At 39.3% G+C, this 16,070-nt stretch overlaps 1 protein-coding gene across 1 annotated transcript in view; it reads left to right on the top strand.

Annotated features, from left to right (window-relative positions):
* Positions 1 to 10,805, top strand: part of LOC118799526 (voltage-dependent L-type calcium channel subunit alpha-1D-like) — a 77,452-nt gene extending 66,647 nt beyond the window's left edge. The window contains 8 exon segments of the mRNA XM_036559465.1: positions 1,229 to 1,345; positions 1,942 to 2,324; positions 4,174 to 4,200; positions 6,380 to 6,508; positions 7,965 to 8,104; positions 8,225 to 8,331; positions 8,968 to 9,279; positions 10,180 to 10,805. Coding sequence (XP_036415358.1) covers positions 1,229 to 1,345; positions 1,942 to 2,324; positions 4,174 to 4,200; positions 6,380 to 6,508; positions 7,965 to 8,104; positions 8,225 to 8,331; positions 8,968 to 9,279; positions 10,180 to 10,485 — 1,521 coding nt within the window. The 3' untranslated portion in view covers positions 10,486 to 10,805.
* Positions 10,806 to 16,070: the final 5,265 nt, after the last annotated feature.

The raw sequence follows: 16,070 nt of genomic DNA, 5'->3' as shown, positions 1-16,070 counted from the left end.
CCTACAGTGGAAACCTTTTTACCCCAGCTTTGCCAGCTTTTACCTGCAGTGAAAGCCTTTTTCTCCCCAGCCTGATTTATTAGATACAAATTGAACAACAGTTGGTTGACGGAGACCAAGCTTGCTGTTTAAAAGGAATATAAGAATAAGCATGTAGCAGATATTACAACTGGTATTAAAAAGCTCTTAAATAGTCTTAAATGTATCTTTTCTTAGTCTGTAAATAGTATGAATAAGTCTAAATGTCATGTGTATTAATGTTACTAGGCCTGGGCGATACGTAAAAAATTAATATAATTTCTTGTTAAAAAAAACAAGTATTGTATAAAACCTTTCATGAAGAATCACATATTCACTAATATGAGACTAAGGAACAAATTGTTTTTTGAAAAATATTCTAACTCTCATTTCGGAAGTTGTTACTGCAAACACGTGAATTTGTGGGATTATGGCAACTTTTGTGCCAATAGCGCACCCTGCTGGAGAAACTTCAGATTGCAGTACAGGCTCTATTTTAGTGAGTTTCAGAGCCATGTCCACGTGCTGTACATATTAAAAAAACTCAATGTTTACAGTTGTTACAGGTGAGACAGTCTGGATTTCAGCTGTAGGTATCTGCGAAAATCATTACATATTATATTTTTGAAATTTTGCAACTCACCTGATTCATCAGGACACTAGCTGTACGGAAAATGTTGAGAATGTTCCTCCGATGGTAGGGTGCACTTTGGGAAACAACAGAGATAGTGAAGGATTGATAGTAGTTAACATCTTATTAATCCACTGTGATAATCTGTTGTTTTAACAGTAAAGGGGATTAAAACATTATGTGCACATATTATTTCATTATGTTTAAAATGACATTGGTCTTCTCAGGTTCTCTATCAGTTCTCTTTCCCAGCACAGTGATCGTTGCCTTTGAAACATCGTCATTAGCCTACCTGCCAATTATCTTTGGTATCTGATTACACTGCCCTATTGCCCAGGCCTTAAGGTTACTTTATGTGCCGTTTATGCTTGTAAAACATTTTCATCTCACACACGCTGTCCTGTCTGGCACTGTCTTGTCGAGAGCCAGTTGTCCGTGTCGCTGTTACCTGTAAATAGAGTCTTATAACAGTCGTGTGTATTCTGTTGTGTGTGTCTTCGTTCAGTCCGTGTTGTGAAGATTCACAAAGCTTCTTTGAAAGCGCTGGTTCTTAGCTCTCCTGTGTTGTCATGGTTACAGGCTGGTCTCCGTACGCTGCATGATATTGGGCCCGAAATCCGCCGTGCCATATCATGTGATCTCCAGGATGAGGAGCTAGTAGACTTTATGCCTGAGGAAGACGAGGAGATTTATAGGGTAAAGGACTCACTTTTACAAGCTCCTTCTGCACAACTGGTCAATGTCACAAACTCTGACTCTTTAGTATTCATTAAAGTAAGGCAGGTTTGAAGTCATCCAGATGAAAAAATAGGACATTTCGCTGCTCTTGCTGGTTAATTTATTGTTGCTTGTAAAGCTTTAAGGGCATCGCTGGATTGTAGTGATAACCTTGCAGGAAAGAATATGAGAATAGTTGGGGAGAATAGTTGGGCTGGCTAATAGGAACTGGGTCTAGAGAAGAGTTTATACTGTTCTAACTGGGAGATTTTTAAATATGAGGTTAAAAAGTTAAGTCAGCTGTTGCTGAGCCAGTAACCAATCAACTCTGAGTGTAAGCATTTAATTTTTGCATCATATCTATTTTTGTTTATTCGACTTAGCTTAGAAAAGGCCTCAGGATATATCAGTTCATCAGATTCATTCATATCATGAACCATTTAACCTGCCTACCAACTTCTGTTCTACCCATTTTATTTTTTAAAAAAGACATCGGCTGACTAGTTGATAAATAGACCATAGTGTTAACCAAAACACTTATTCATTATCTCATGATCATGAATGTTTATTAACAGCGAAACGGCGGCCTTTTCGGCAATCATGTCAACCACATCAACGGAGACCATCGCCGAAGTTCTGGGCATCAGACTAATGCCACCCAGCGCCCCCTACAGGTCCATCCACCCCCACACTATGCCCACATGGAACAGCCCGTGGGCCGGCTGGGCCGTGCTAAAGCCATGGCGCACCATAACCATCATCACCACCACCATCATCATCACCACAATTCCTACGGCAAGTCTCCCAAGTCCACCAACATCAACCTCAACAATGCTAACGTGTCCAGCCTGCCCAACGGAGGTCACAGTCGCTACTACCAACACATACCTGCAAATGGATACCCAGGATCGTACTACCCCGGGGATTATGAAAAGCCTCGGACGCCGCATGGACAAAGGTGAACACACACTGCTAGACATTCTCTCTGATGTTGGTTTCTGTTTTAGGGCGCTTTCACATTTAGGGTGCATTTACTACCTTGGCACAGTTCATTTTAGCAGCTGGGAACACAGCTGTCACACTCCAGTGCAGATCGAAACAACCAGAGACGTGGTTTCTGGCCACTAGTCAGGAACTAGTGCATTTAAACTGTGCAGCGTGAAACCCGAATAGGCTAAAGAGAAAAAAAACAAGTGTCATTCTGAATCAGACAAGGCAAACGGACTAATAGGTTAGAAAGCGCCTCAATTCAGATTCTATTGTGTGATATGCTTTTCCACTAACTGCCAAAAACGTTATGAAATGTTGACTAGTTAGCATCACGTCCCAGATTGGTAGATGTCCTTCCATCAAAACGGGTTCATTTAGATGCCAATGCTAGCTGGTAATTCTGTAAAGCTTGTAGGATATTTCTGTTCATATGTGATTGATATTAATAGTAGTGTAAGATTGAACAAAGTGACTTTTAAACTCTTCACACATTTCACTCATTGTCCCTTATCATTGCCCCCATTATCATCATTTAAACAATTTCTTTTTGCATTCAGTTACTGTTTGTTAATTTATTAGATATGGTTTAGACACGGGGTCTCAAAGTCAAATTACCTGGAGGCCACTAGCCAGGTGGGCTTCTTCAAGGTGGGCCAGTTGATAAAGTGCAGGGGAAGAAGTGTCTCATAATTTTTTTTTTCTAAATTTTAACTACATGATATATTAAGGTGCATCTTAGTCAGTGATTATCAGCAATTCTGATGTCACCACAAACCACCACAACTACTAGATAGATAGGTAGATAGATACTGTATTGATCCTGAAGGAAATTTACTACGACGACTACCACTGCAAACTACTACTACTAATAATACTAATAATAATTTGTTATTACTGCTGTTCTTAGTAATAGCAATGTAAATACATAGTGTTTAATAACTATTGTAAGGTGTCAATTAAAACATGCAAATTTATATTTAACAGCAGAATTATATGGGACTCTTATTGTGACAGCATTGACATTCCTGCTGAACGCAAGTGTTAAGCGGTTAAATCCATTAGTTAGCAGATAATTTCATTTATTTCTTAATTCTCACAGCCTTTGTTGTCGTCGTCTGTGTTATGAATTAATTCACAAAAGCAGATTTAACTAACTATGGATCAGAAATAGAATAATAGCTTGATTAGTTGCAGCACTATATTTTTGCTTTTAACACTGTAATCATCGTCTTAGCCTTTTTTATGGCTAAGCGGTAAACACTGTGTCTGGTAGGTGAAGCAAATCTACCCTTCAAATATAAATATTCAGCAGCAAAGAAACAGACAAAAAATTTCTGTGAGCTAGATTTAAGGATAAAATTGAAAACCATGGTCATCTTTATAAAGACTGCTAAAGCAACAGTCATCATCTGTTCACTTTCCATTACTGCAATAATGACTGAAGTAATACATTTAAATGTAAAACACATCATATTTAAAATAACAAATGTGTGTAAGTGCATCCAGTAACCCCCTTCCAAGCTACAGTATTAAAATCATGAAGACACTGCATTTCTGCTGTTTTTAAGTTGAGGAAATATGACTGAGAATTCACAGTCTACTGCAGTCATATCAGTACATGTTTCACTCCTGTCGGGTCATGTTCCTCATGTACCACCACCGTCCTTCCACATATATAATAATACTGTGTATATTATATATGCCGTATGTTATGTATGCCATCCCATCCCTTCCCTTCCTTTCTGCTGTCTTCATCTTCCTCTCTCTCCTTCCTAACCGAAATGCTTTCTCTTAACCATCTCTGCTTTCTGGAGCAGAAGGCGCTACTATGAGACCTATATTAGGTACGTTCCACATTAGGTTGTGCTTTTTCCTGTAGCAGGTATGAACTGTGTTTACCACAACATACTATCTGTTGGACAGAAAGTGGACGTGTGGTTAGTGCAGGCAGGTGCAATCACCTTCCTTGTTTTTACTCCCAACATAGAGCTGTTGCAAAAGTTAAACCCATGACACAGAAATATATCTAAAGCTATTGGCCAGTGTGTCTTCAGGGAGCTCTGTGGTGTGACTGGGAGATGGAGGGAAGAGGGAAAACAGACTATGGCTTGTTGCATGTGCCTGCTGGATGAAGAAAATAACACTAATAAAACACGAGGCTTAAAGGATGACTCTTTTGGAAAGTTCTCACTTTCAAGACTTTGGTGAAGTTGGATTAACTATCATGTTTTTGAAATTTGCAGAGTTTCAAAAAATTAGTTGTCCTTTAAGTCAGCCTTATTGCAGATGTTGCAGATGCCCCTTATAAGACTAACTTGGACTTTAGTCTGCTTTGCCTGTGCACCACTGCCAAACAAAAGATGCTTAGACTCTGCAAAACCTGGGGAAACAAACAGAGAAGGTGTTTCATAACACTTCTGGGCAGAGAGTAAGACTAGTCCTAGATTAAAGGGCACATATCATAGAAAGACTAATTTTCTTTGCCTTTTTAGAGTTAAAGAGTTTGATGTACTATGTCAACATTTTTTCAATTTCAAAATGGGCTCTAGAGTCTGTACCAGGGGTCGGCAACCCAAATGTTAAGACGAGCCATTTTATTCTTTCAACAAAAATCAAACCACCTTGGGAGCCACAACATTTTATGTCCATTTTCACCATCTTGGCTATAAATATGTCAGTATGTGCTAATGTACTAATATAGGCTAAAAATATGAAATAAATGAAAACGCAGACTCACTTTGCTCTGCCTTAAGCTTCAGCTCAGCTATAGCCGCTTTTCTCGCATCTCCAGCAGGAAACTTTTCCACAAAAGTAGAACAGTTTCTTGTAAAATGTCTCTCAACGTTTGACTTTTTATGTAGCTGAAGTTGCTTCTCATTCACCAGCTTCTTGTTCCTGTTCCACCTTAAATGGTGCCTGAGGTACCAGAAAGTAACTGCTGTACCATTTAAGGTGGAACGGGAAAATTTGGAAAAGAAGCTGGTGAATGAGAAACTGACTTCAGCTTTGCAACTTTTTAGTGTTTCACAGTTTCTAGTTGCAAATTAAATGTATCAGGAAACCAGCTGGAGTGACTATAAATGCAAATAAGTCTCCAAATGATTGATGTTAGTCTTAAATCTTTCTTTTTGCCTTTTCGTTAGCTACTAGGTAGGCGAGATTGTCTCTGCATGCTGATCTTCAGGGTTAAAGGGTGAATCACCAGTTCTACATTAACTCCAGAGTTTAAGACCATTTATTGTTAAACTGTGTTGAACGATCAGCAAAGCTTTATTTTACTGTAAAGGAGGATTATTTTATTTTTACCTACAAATCTGATTCTGCTGTGGAGCCACAACAGGGCAGTAAAAGAGCCACATGTTGCTGACCCCTGAACTATATAGTCCATATATGAAAACTAAAATGCAAAGTGAGCTTGTTTTAAGTACCCTGTTTTTGTGATGTTACTAAAATAAAAGCATTTAGAGGGCAGCCAGTCAGAAAAGAGTTATTTTCCATGTATTAGTCTAAAAGACACAGTAACAAAATCAGTGTTTTAATTCTGTGGGATAAATAGAGCTTGAAAATGATCTTGTAAAAATTTATTATTATTACATCCACACAAATATCATAGGTGGATCGAAATAGAAAAAATGATAAAATACAAGAAAAATTTATGATATGGACCCTTTAAGAAGATTTTCAGTGGAAGATTGGAAGCCCATTGACAAAGTAATATAGTCTCAGACCAGGCTTTATCTCTGCTTGATAAAGACTGTTCAGGACACAATCCTAGCCTTCTATTTTTTTCCCGAACACAGACAGGTTTTCTGTATTAAGATTTAATGCTTGAACTGCTCGAGATAGACTAGCCCCAGGCTAGTGAGGGCACAAAGCTTGTGCTGCTTTTGTCTTGAATAAGCTGTGCTTGTGCCTGCATTTCTGCCCCCTGGAGATGTACGTCTGCATGGCAGTGCATGGTCATGTCACCCTGTATGCTGAGGCCTAGTTGACCCGTCACGTCTCCTCCTGACCCCCATGCAGGTCACACGGCAACGAAAGACGCTGCCCGACCATTCGCCGTGAGGAAGAGTACGAAGAAGACCGATACTCTGGAGAGTACTACAGTGGAGAGGAGTTTTATGAAGATGACAGCATGCTGTCAGGGGAAAGGTATCACCACGGCAACACCATGTGTACAGATTACAGGAGGAACATGCACTTTTTACTACATGACATGATTTCTGTTATGATTGGTCATGTAATATAGTCTTAGGCCCAATCCCATTTCTTAATTTTACCCCACCCCTTGTTTTTTGAGTGTCGCCCCTCTGAGTTAGAGGGGGTAGTGTTTCAAATGTTCCCTACGAAATTCCTCAAATGAAAAGAGCATTACTTCATTAACAGCTACCAGCGCTGCTCTGTAGGCGACCCTGCCAGTCTGCAGTGACAGCAGAGGAGGGAAAAGTTCAGCTCCTCACTGCTGGGCTTTAGTGAATCATATTCCCTAATCACCCCTCGCCCCTACCACTTAGCCCTAGCCCTCTGTTTCGCACGTTCACATCTAGGGGTAGGGTGTCCCGACTGCTGTTGAGATAGAGGGGTAGGGTGAAGTGTTAGGGCTACACGGTCCTCCAAACGGAGGTTTTTCAGAGACTCCAAACTGAGTATTATGAGAAAAAAAGAAAAACCAGCAAGATGGCTGAACAAGGGACCAAAGAAACCCACAAATGTCAGTATTTTCTCTGTTAAAAAATGAAGATAACCAATGTATTATCTTAGTTTAGTGTCATTTCAGTGTATTATGTCTTTTTCATCATAACAAGCATAAAAAATCGCTAATAGTATGCTGATGTCTCGGTAGCTAGTGCTATATTTTCCGTTCCACCTTAAATAGTCCAGCAGTTATAAGCCTGAGTTGCAAGAAAGTAACTGCTGCTCCATTTAAGGTGGAACAGGGAAATTCAAATGAGAAGCTGGTGAATATCTGACTTCAGCTTCATATCACTGAAGAATTAGTGGTGGGCGATAATAAATAATTGCCCCCCCCCCTCTTTGAAGGCATATGATTCCCTAAATGTGAAATGGGATTGGGCCTAATAATAATAATATTGTAAGGTCTTGTCTCCATGAACTAGTAGAAATGTAACAACATACAAATTTCATGATATAATTTTATATTTATTTGCACTATAATATGACGTGTTTTTGATGTGAAACTAACAAAGAGATGCTAGTGTTCTGTTTGATTTGGTCCTGTTGCGAAACCACAGTGACACAAGCTCCCGTGCCTGTAAAAGCATAATTAACACAAACATTTTGTAAGTTAGATTTAAATCCACACCAAGTGTAAGGAGGTAGCACAAAGTGTTTCATTTCGGTTTTTTTTCTTCTTTTGTAGTTTTGTCTTTCAGGTATTCCAGTTAATGTGTTTTGTGCGACATCTTAAATATTTTTCTAGCATAAAATCAAACTGTATTCAATGTATAGCATCCATACCATGTAAAGAAAAAGAGAATATGTAATAATAATATATAATATATATATTATAACACTCTTAATGACCATGTGATGTGATTAGAAAATTGTCTAACTTCTTTTGATGATCATACAAATCCTTCCTGTCCAGGTACCCCAACAGTGATCAGGAGTATGAGACGCCTCGTGGGTACCATCACCCCGACAGTTACTATGACGACGATGAGCAGCCCCTTTACCACGATTCACACAGGTCACCAAAGAGACGGCTGCTTCCCCCGACACCTCAAGGTGGGTCTCTGTACAGAAAGCTGTTGGAAAAAAGCGACAAGTCTGGATGACCTTTAATGATTGGATGGTCACCATCCACTCCATGTCTGACTGTCTGTCTCTCTTCTCCCTGACACCCAGGCCACCGGAGGCCCTCGTTTAACTTTGAGTGTCTGCGTAGACAGAGCAGTCAGGATGATCTTCCTCACCAGCGAACTGCTCTTCCGTTGCATCTTATGCAACATCAGGTAGGGGTGGGTGAATGAGCTTAGATTTGCATTACAGTGTTTTCCTTTACCTGGACAACATTGTCATGAAGATGTACTTCTGTTTTTTATGTTTTGGTTTTACCTGCTCACCCATCCTCATTTGTGTTTCACAGCTGTCCTCTCGGAATATTCCACAGTTTGCTGTAACGAAAGTGGCTCATTGTTCAGCGTTTGCTTTGTTTACTGCTCTGCACTGCAGCATAATGTAACATTAAATGCATTTTGTCCAGTAGAGCACAACAAAAGGCTGGAAAAAAGGAGGCTTTTGCCTTTTGTTGAGTTTATGATAATTTTTTCATGTTCTTTTTTAACTTGTATTGAGGTAGGGCTGTTTGTGGCTTAGCATTTTTGGAGAAATCCACATTGTGGGACATTTTTTGTCACACTGACATTAGATAACACTGCATTTGTTGTATTTAAGGCCGTACTACAGCTTCAGTTCTGAACCAGGTAATATTGCTCCACTGCTGCAGCTAATACAGAATAATACATTCAGTGTGATGTAACAAAGGAAAATTAGCCTTCCACAGGATTTGTACTGAATATAATGCCAAAGCAAAAAGTTCTGATTAGAAGCACATGATGATTTGTTGTTATAATGGCCGTTTGTTTCAGGTGATGGCAGTAGCAGGACTGGACTCGAGCAGAGCCCACAGACTCTCACCTACTCGCTCCACCCGCTCATGGGCTACCCCTCCGGCCACACCGGCCAGCAAAGACCGGACCCCCTACTACACACCCCTGATCCGAGTGGACCGCCCGCTCCGGGACAGCGCCAGCAGCAGCCGTTCCTCGGTGAGGAAAAGCTCATGGTACGACCCGGAATACCAGCAGAGCAGCTATTCGCCTGTGCATCTGCAGATTCCACCTGAGTACCGGAACCAGTACCACCAGAAGAGAGGCAGCGCCACCAGTCTGGTCGAAGCGGTGAGTCCAAGACCCAGTTTACTCCCAGTGCGAGTAAAAATGGAAGTAAAGACGGAAGTAAACAGCTACTTCCGTCTCTGATTCCTGTTCATGTGGCAAATCTGTGCTGAAAGGATGATTAAACTGTCCCCTGTGAGCAAAACAGTTTATAGTCTTGGCATTCATGAAACCACCTCAGACCATATCTGTAAACATTTGAGTGTCATATTCACATAATTTACTGGATCGATTGGAGCCCTATATGAAAAAAAAAATGATCCATTTTTCTATTTTAAAATTTTGTTTCATATTTTTTTGTTTCTTATTTGTTACCCCATTTCTCATTACCACAATGCAGCCACATATGTGTTTCGTATGTATGTATATAGATATTTTTTTAATTAGAAAAAATGTTATGCTTACTTTAAACGCTTTTTAAATCTCTTTATTTTCATGTTTTTCCTGTGGACTGTAAAATGTTATGTGACACAAGTAAAAATAAAAATCTTGTCTGTCAATGTGTTACAGGAGAGAGATAAAATTGTAAAATACTGTACTTTGTTAAATGTATACATTTTAATAAGTAGCTTTAAAGTCCTGTATAGATTCTGAAAAGTAAACTATTATTCACAGAAAAGTCTCACTGTGTTGTGGTAATGACAGTGTGGGCGCATAAATGAAAATGTTACTAAAATCAATGAATGAAATCCGTTAAATAGTTCAAGTTTATTTTAATTAAATAAATGTAATCATTCAGGTTTATTTTTAATTGTCCAACCAGGCATCATTGTTTGTATATCAAGAAAAGAAAACATTATGTTTTGGTCATTGCAGAATGTCACAAAATGTCACATAGCAAGTCACAAAAGTGTTATTTGACTCATCATTTGTTTTTTTTTTTGTGTGTCTGATGATGAGCAGGTTCTGATATCAGAAGGACTGGGTAGATACGCTAAGGACCCAAAGTTTGTGGCGGCCACGAAGCATGAGATCGCAGATGCCTGTGACATGACCATCGACGAGATGGAGAGCGCCGCAAGCCACCTGCTGAACGGCGGAGTCACGCCAGGGGTCAACGGGGTCAACGTTTATCCCATCCTAGGTCACAGAGACTACGACATGCAGGACGTTTCGGCCAGCTACAGCGACGAGGAGCCAGAACCGGAACCTCGGCCTCAGTACGAGGAGGACCTGGCGGACGAAATGATATGCATCACCACATTATAGCGTTCGGTTAGCGTCTGATGCTAACCGGCTCGCGTGTTCCTAAACAAAAACAAAATGCATCTATTGGCTCATAACCAAAAGAAGTGCCTTTACAGTGCAGTAGAAAGGCACCTGGAGTAAGGACACACTGGCCCCGCCCACTCGCTTCCTATTCGCCAAGGGGCCAGGGAGGAGTCACGTTGTCAGGTGACAGTGTTCCACTCTATCAGACTGCTGCTGATGATGATGATGCTTTGGAGATCGCCCCTGATTTGATGAAGCTGAACTAGCTGAGTGGCTGCCTGTGCTGTCACTGCAGGCCATGGACCAATGAGCAGTGACGTGAGGTATCCGGGGGGGGGGGGGGGTTTTTCCAAGGTGATGACAATCAGATCGAAGATGTCATTACCTCAAGTCACTTTATTAAGGGTTTTGCATATCAAGCACGTTTTCAATGCAAGCTAAGTAAGGCATATCTCCCTCTAGAGGCTTTAGTTCGTAATCAGCCCATACGTTCATTTAGTGAAGGATGATGAGAATTGCAAATCTTTTAGATAACGAACACCAATAAGACCACGCTGGTTTACGGTTAATATCATGACTTATTATGACTTACTACTGCATTATCAATCTGGAGATACTTTTTTCAAGACGATTGCAGCATTTGTTTTGAATGCACTAGCAGGCAGGTTATTTTTTAACTCTAGGACAGCCTGTTTGGGCTTTCATAATTACTATGCTGTAAATTAATTGTAATATAAAACAAAAAGAGAAAAAACTTTGTAAAGAGACGTTATATATTTTGTAATTATGTACCGTAGGAGAAAAGAAATCAGCAATATTGATCCTAATTGATGTTACGGTATTATGGAGATAAAAAAAAAGAATACGTGTGATTTTATTAGATACTGGACTCTATTATTTATTTGCCTTTTTTATTTGTTGCTCATATGCATTCTAAATTGGTCTGTGTAAGAACAGCCGTTTTTTTTTTCTGATGAGAGGTTATGTCTGTGACACACCCGCACAAGATATGCAAATCGTTTTTATGTTTTCTCTTTTTCTATGTGCGCGTGTGTACTGTGTGTGCGTGAGAGAGAGAGACTCAAATGTAATGGCATCATTACCCATACTTTCCCTGAAATCCCCAGCATGCTGTATGGATTAGGACGTATGGTCTTCGCTGCTGGACACTCTGGTGGGGCTTGTGGAGCTGTCTTGCGTGTTTTTGTGTTACTGTGTACTGTAGTGGGTCCGATCAAGGAGTTTTGGCCATCAGAAGGTTCTCTCCCGGTGTGTCGTTGTGTATTTTTGTGCAGAGGAGGTGCACAGGAGGAGGGTTCAATGTTAAATGCTTCATGCATTGACAATGCTGCTTAAATAGTGTATTTTGAAACTGCCAGATGCAAGCTGTCTGACTGAGAAGCCTGCAGACGCTGGCGAGTGCTGATCCGCGATCAGCTCCACCATCCCAGTGCTTAACCTCAGCCGCTGTCATGAAGAACACAAAGCTGCTCTCAGATCAGTGGGTAACTCATCCCAACATTGTCGGGGTCATTTTCCCTTTAGTGGTATCGTAGTTTACGCTGGAGAAAAGCGATGCATTAAATTCACTCAGTTCGAATATGTACATCATTTCCACACAAGCTAAATAAATCGGTACCTCCAAAATGGCAGCTTTATACTGTACTGTGCAAAAGTCCACCTTATATGTATTTTATTTACAATCAAAGTGGCCACTAAGTTATACGAAAACTTCAATTAAGTCATTATTTTAGTATTCAGTTTGCTTTTATTCCAGCTTCCGTTCTTTTCAGGAGACTCGCTTTCAGTTCCTCAAAGAATCTGCAGACACACCTCCAAAGTTCAGTCTTAGAAGCTGGTTGATCATTTTCTGAAGTAATCAAACACATTCAGTGGTGTTGAGGTCTGGACTCTGGGGTGGTCAGTCCATTGTTCAGCTTCTTTGTTTGATGTGTCCGTCTCCTTTTCTCAGTGAGGTTCTTCTTGAACAGCTACACATCCTTTCAGACCCACAGCGCTGAGTCGTCTTCTCACAGTGGAAGGATGGACAGAAACACCTGTGGATGTTTTCAGATCTGAAGCAGCTTGATTTTCTCCTCTCTCTCAGAGATGAAAGCTTTAAGTGCTGTTTATCTGATGGGGGCAGTTTTGGTGTTGACCAGGTCTTCCAGGTGGTTGTTAGGAGTCATATTTTCTCTGCAGCTTCTAATAATTTTTTTAACCTCATTTTTTTAACTTACTTTTCTGACATTTCTCTTCCTTATGCAAGTGGATTATCTTTTTGAGTGGGGATTAGATAAATAAAGGGTGGTCTCTGACGTTTGCACAGTACTGTAAAACAAGGGAAAGGTTCCTAACTTTAATGTAATTCAACAAGACTTTATTCCAAGTCATTTCGGTTCACTTTGGTTGCTCCGTTTGTCATAAAATGTTCACACAATGAAAAGAGAAGCTGGTGGTTTTAAATAATTAGAAAAAATTATGAGGTTGACAGTGACTGTATATTACAACACAGTCATTGCCAAAAATAAGTATAAAATTGTGTTAATGTGTTTTATTCGTGTGGAAATTTTGCACACATTTGAATCGGGTACATTCAGTGCATCGTTGTTTCCATGTTTTCATAGAGGCCACAATAAAGGTGTGACGATGGTGGCAGGTACCTTTTGGGGTGTTACGATACAGTCGGCATGCTGCATCTTAACAAGCAGGGCTAGAGAGTGGCTAAGCAATACTAACCCCTTTTCTCTTTCTCTCTATCTCTCTATATCTCTGCGTCTCTGGCTTCTGCTGAACCTCTGCCAGTGCAGGGGAAACATATCGGAGTTTGAACCATTATTTTTTCCCAAAAGTGTTTTAATTTTGATGTTTCAAATATGAGGCTTTCGCCCTCCCTCACGTTCAGAACAGAGGGACGATTTCACTTCCAACAGGCAAAAAGTTACGCATCACATCACCAAGAGAAAAAAAAAAACAGATTTTTAAAAAGCATGACTGCAGAGGCACTGCCTTGAAGCATTAAGCTTCAGCACAGACTAAACATAGGGGAAAAAGGGAACTTTAGGGATTTGTAGTTCTTGAGTGTGACTGATTTATTGATTTGTGAGTGAGTACTGTGCTTTCAGTCAACCGAACACTGTCATGAAAAAAAAATGTGGGTTTAACCACTGCGTGTGCACATCTGAAAGGGCTCTCTGAAATGTTTTGTGAGAAAATAGATATATATAGTGTTCTGGTCTTTATGTGAATATATCTTGTGAGAGGACCAATGCGCATTCTAGGCACATTGTACTATTCGTAGCAACTACTCGTAAGAAAAATAATATATGCATTATTTTTAAAAAAAATACTTTTCAAAAAATAAAACTAAAGATTAAACTGACTTACTTTTACCTCACGTCAGGGACTCCTGAAGGAAAAAAATAAAAAATATATATATAAATATATATATTTGGTTCATTCTATACCAATGGGATTTACATATTAGCACATGGCTGTTGGTCTTTGCACAAATGACTGTCCGTGCTTTTTGGTTTCTCCTGTTTTCTATTCAGAGTTTTGTGTATTAAGGTGAGCGGATTTTGTACTCTTTTCTGTGACTGTGCGTATGGTTTAGTGAAATATGTATTTGTCATTTAACATCTCACCTTTCAATGCTGGGACAACAAGAAAAAGGACAAAAGACAAAAAAAGGTGCACCTCTCTGTAATTAAACATGGTAACGGGTTTAAAAAATTCTTAAGGTAACATACAAGTTTACAAAGAAATGTCTGTTGATTTAAGCGTTTTCATCATTTTTCATTCTAGAATTATTAACTCTTACTTCTACTATTCTAATTATTCCTATTGTTATTAATGCTGTAAGGAAATATAAGATTACGATGTATATTATGTACAAATATAATGGAAAGATGCGTGATAATGTTCTCTACTTGAAAGTCCTGATTTTTGCTCTGTAATGGTTTTTATTCAGTAAAAATGATTTTCTCTTCGTAGCAGATGATTTATGAAAACCCTCTAGGTTTTGTATCAATGCATTTTTTGTATTTTTCCTATTTATTTTGGCCTGGACTTGATTTGAATCAATACTGAAGTTTTATTTTCTAATGATTATTACTGAATAAACTTCAAAATCACAAAAAAAAAATCTACCCACTCACTTTTAATAGAGCACACTAAGTGATGGATAAATGACAGAATTCAGGGAGGCTGGGATTAAGTTACGTGGATTGCACTGTCTGGAAATTGTGTGTGAAACTCTGAGGCAGCGTGTGAATCAGCACACGATGACTATGCATTGCAGATGCCTAAAGATTCTGTAGACTTTCCAGGATGCCGTCCTGAGCCATCAGCGTTACCCAGCGTGTCACAGAGGTGTTAAATCAACAAGGAACCAACCAAGAAAGACAATATGTCTTAAATGTGTAATAGCTGTTATCTCGTAATAGGTGAGTATTGTCATTGGCCAACATTTAAAGCTTTGTAGTGTGATCTGTTAATAAATATCCTCCTTATGTTTTTCAGAGTCAGGACACAAGTCTGGACCTCCTGCTTGAATGCATTAACACAGGTATTCAGCACTGTTCATGGAACAGTCATGTTATGTTATAATGATGTTATTTATTATTATTTCAACCTCAGATTCTTGTCTTTTCCTCATTTTCTGTGAAGAACATATAAAATAACCCATTTTCAGTGCTTCACTCTGTTCACCCCACACACATTTATATTACACGTGGTGTTGGGTGAACCTCTGGGGAGTAAAAGTGTGGAGGTGCTGTGTTCTTCACTCTGTTCTCCTCCTACATGGCCTGCTGTTAGTGTGTGTGTGTGTGTGTGAGGGTGGACAACATGGACAGGCTGCTGACTGGCTACAGCTGCTAAAGGAGAACCCTACGCTGGACACTTGTGATATTTTAAACATCTGGTATTTTTACATAAATTGTTGCGGCTGTATTGATTTAATAAAACAATAATGCGGTGGGTTCAGCAGACCACTGAGTTACAAACACATCAACACCACACAAGGGTTAAAAAAGGTGGTTCATTAAGGGTTAGTAAAGAAAATAGTTCTATATAGAACTATGAACACTTAAAGAACCCTTTGCATAATTAAAGGGTTCTTTGCATTGTGAAATTATTCTTCAAATGATGGAGAATGTGCTGTAGATGGTTCTATATAGCACCTTTTCGAAATGGGGCTCTATATAGCAATTATAAGAGTTCTTCCATTGTTACAAGCTTGACATCGTAACAGTCGAAAAACCCTTTTTGGTGCTATATAGAACCATCTACAGCACAATCTCCATCAATCTGAGGGAACTTTTTATGATGCCAGGAACCCTTAATCATGGGTTCTTTGAGTGATTTTTAAATAAATAAAAAAATATCTTTTAAAGTGTGTTGAATGAGTTTATCTCTGAATTCTTTTTTTTGGGGATCAAAAGTTTTTATTTGCCTTTTATCTTTCCCATCAAGACATTTCAGTACAAAACTATGTACACATCCAGGGCCTGCCCAAAAACAAACAAACAAATAAACAAAAATTCATATCAGACTTGATCTACCTTAGATGAGTAGAG

The sequence above is a fragment of the Colossoma macropomum genome, unplaced genomic scaffold (genome assembly GCF_904425465.1).
Source record: "Colossoma macropomum unplaced genomic scaffold, Colossoma_macropomum, whole genome shotgun sequence".
Taxonomy (NCBI): Eukaryota; Metazoa; Chordata; class Actinopteri; order Characiformes; family Serrasalmidae; genus Colossoma; species Colossoma macropomum.
Note: the sequence above shows the minus strand (reverse complement) of the source record. Positions and strands in the feature narration are given on the sequence as shown.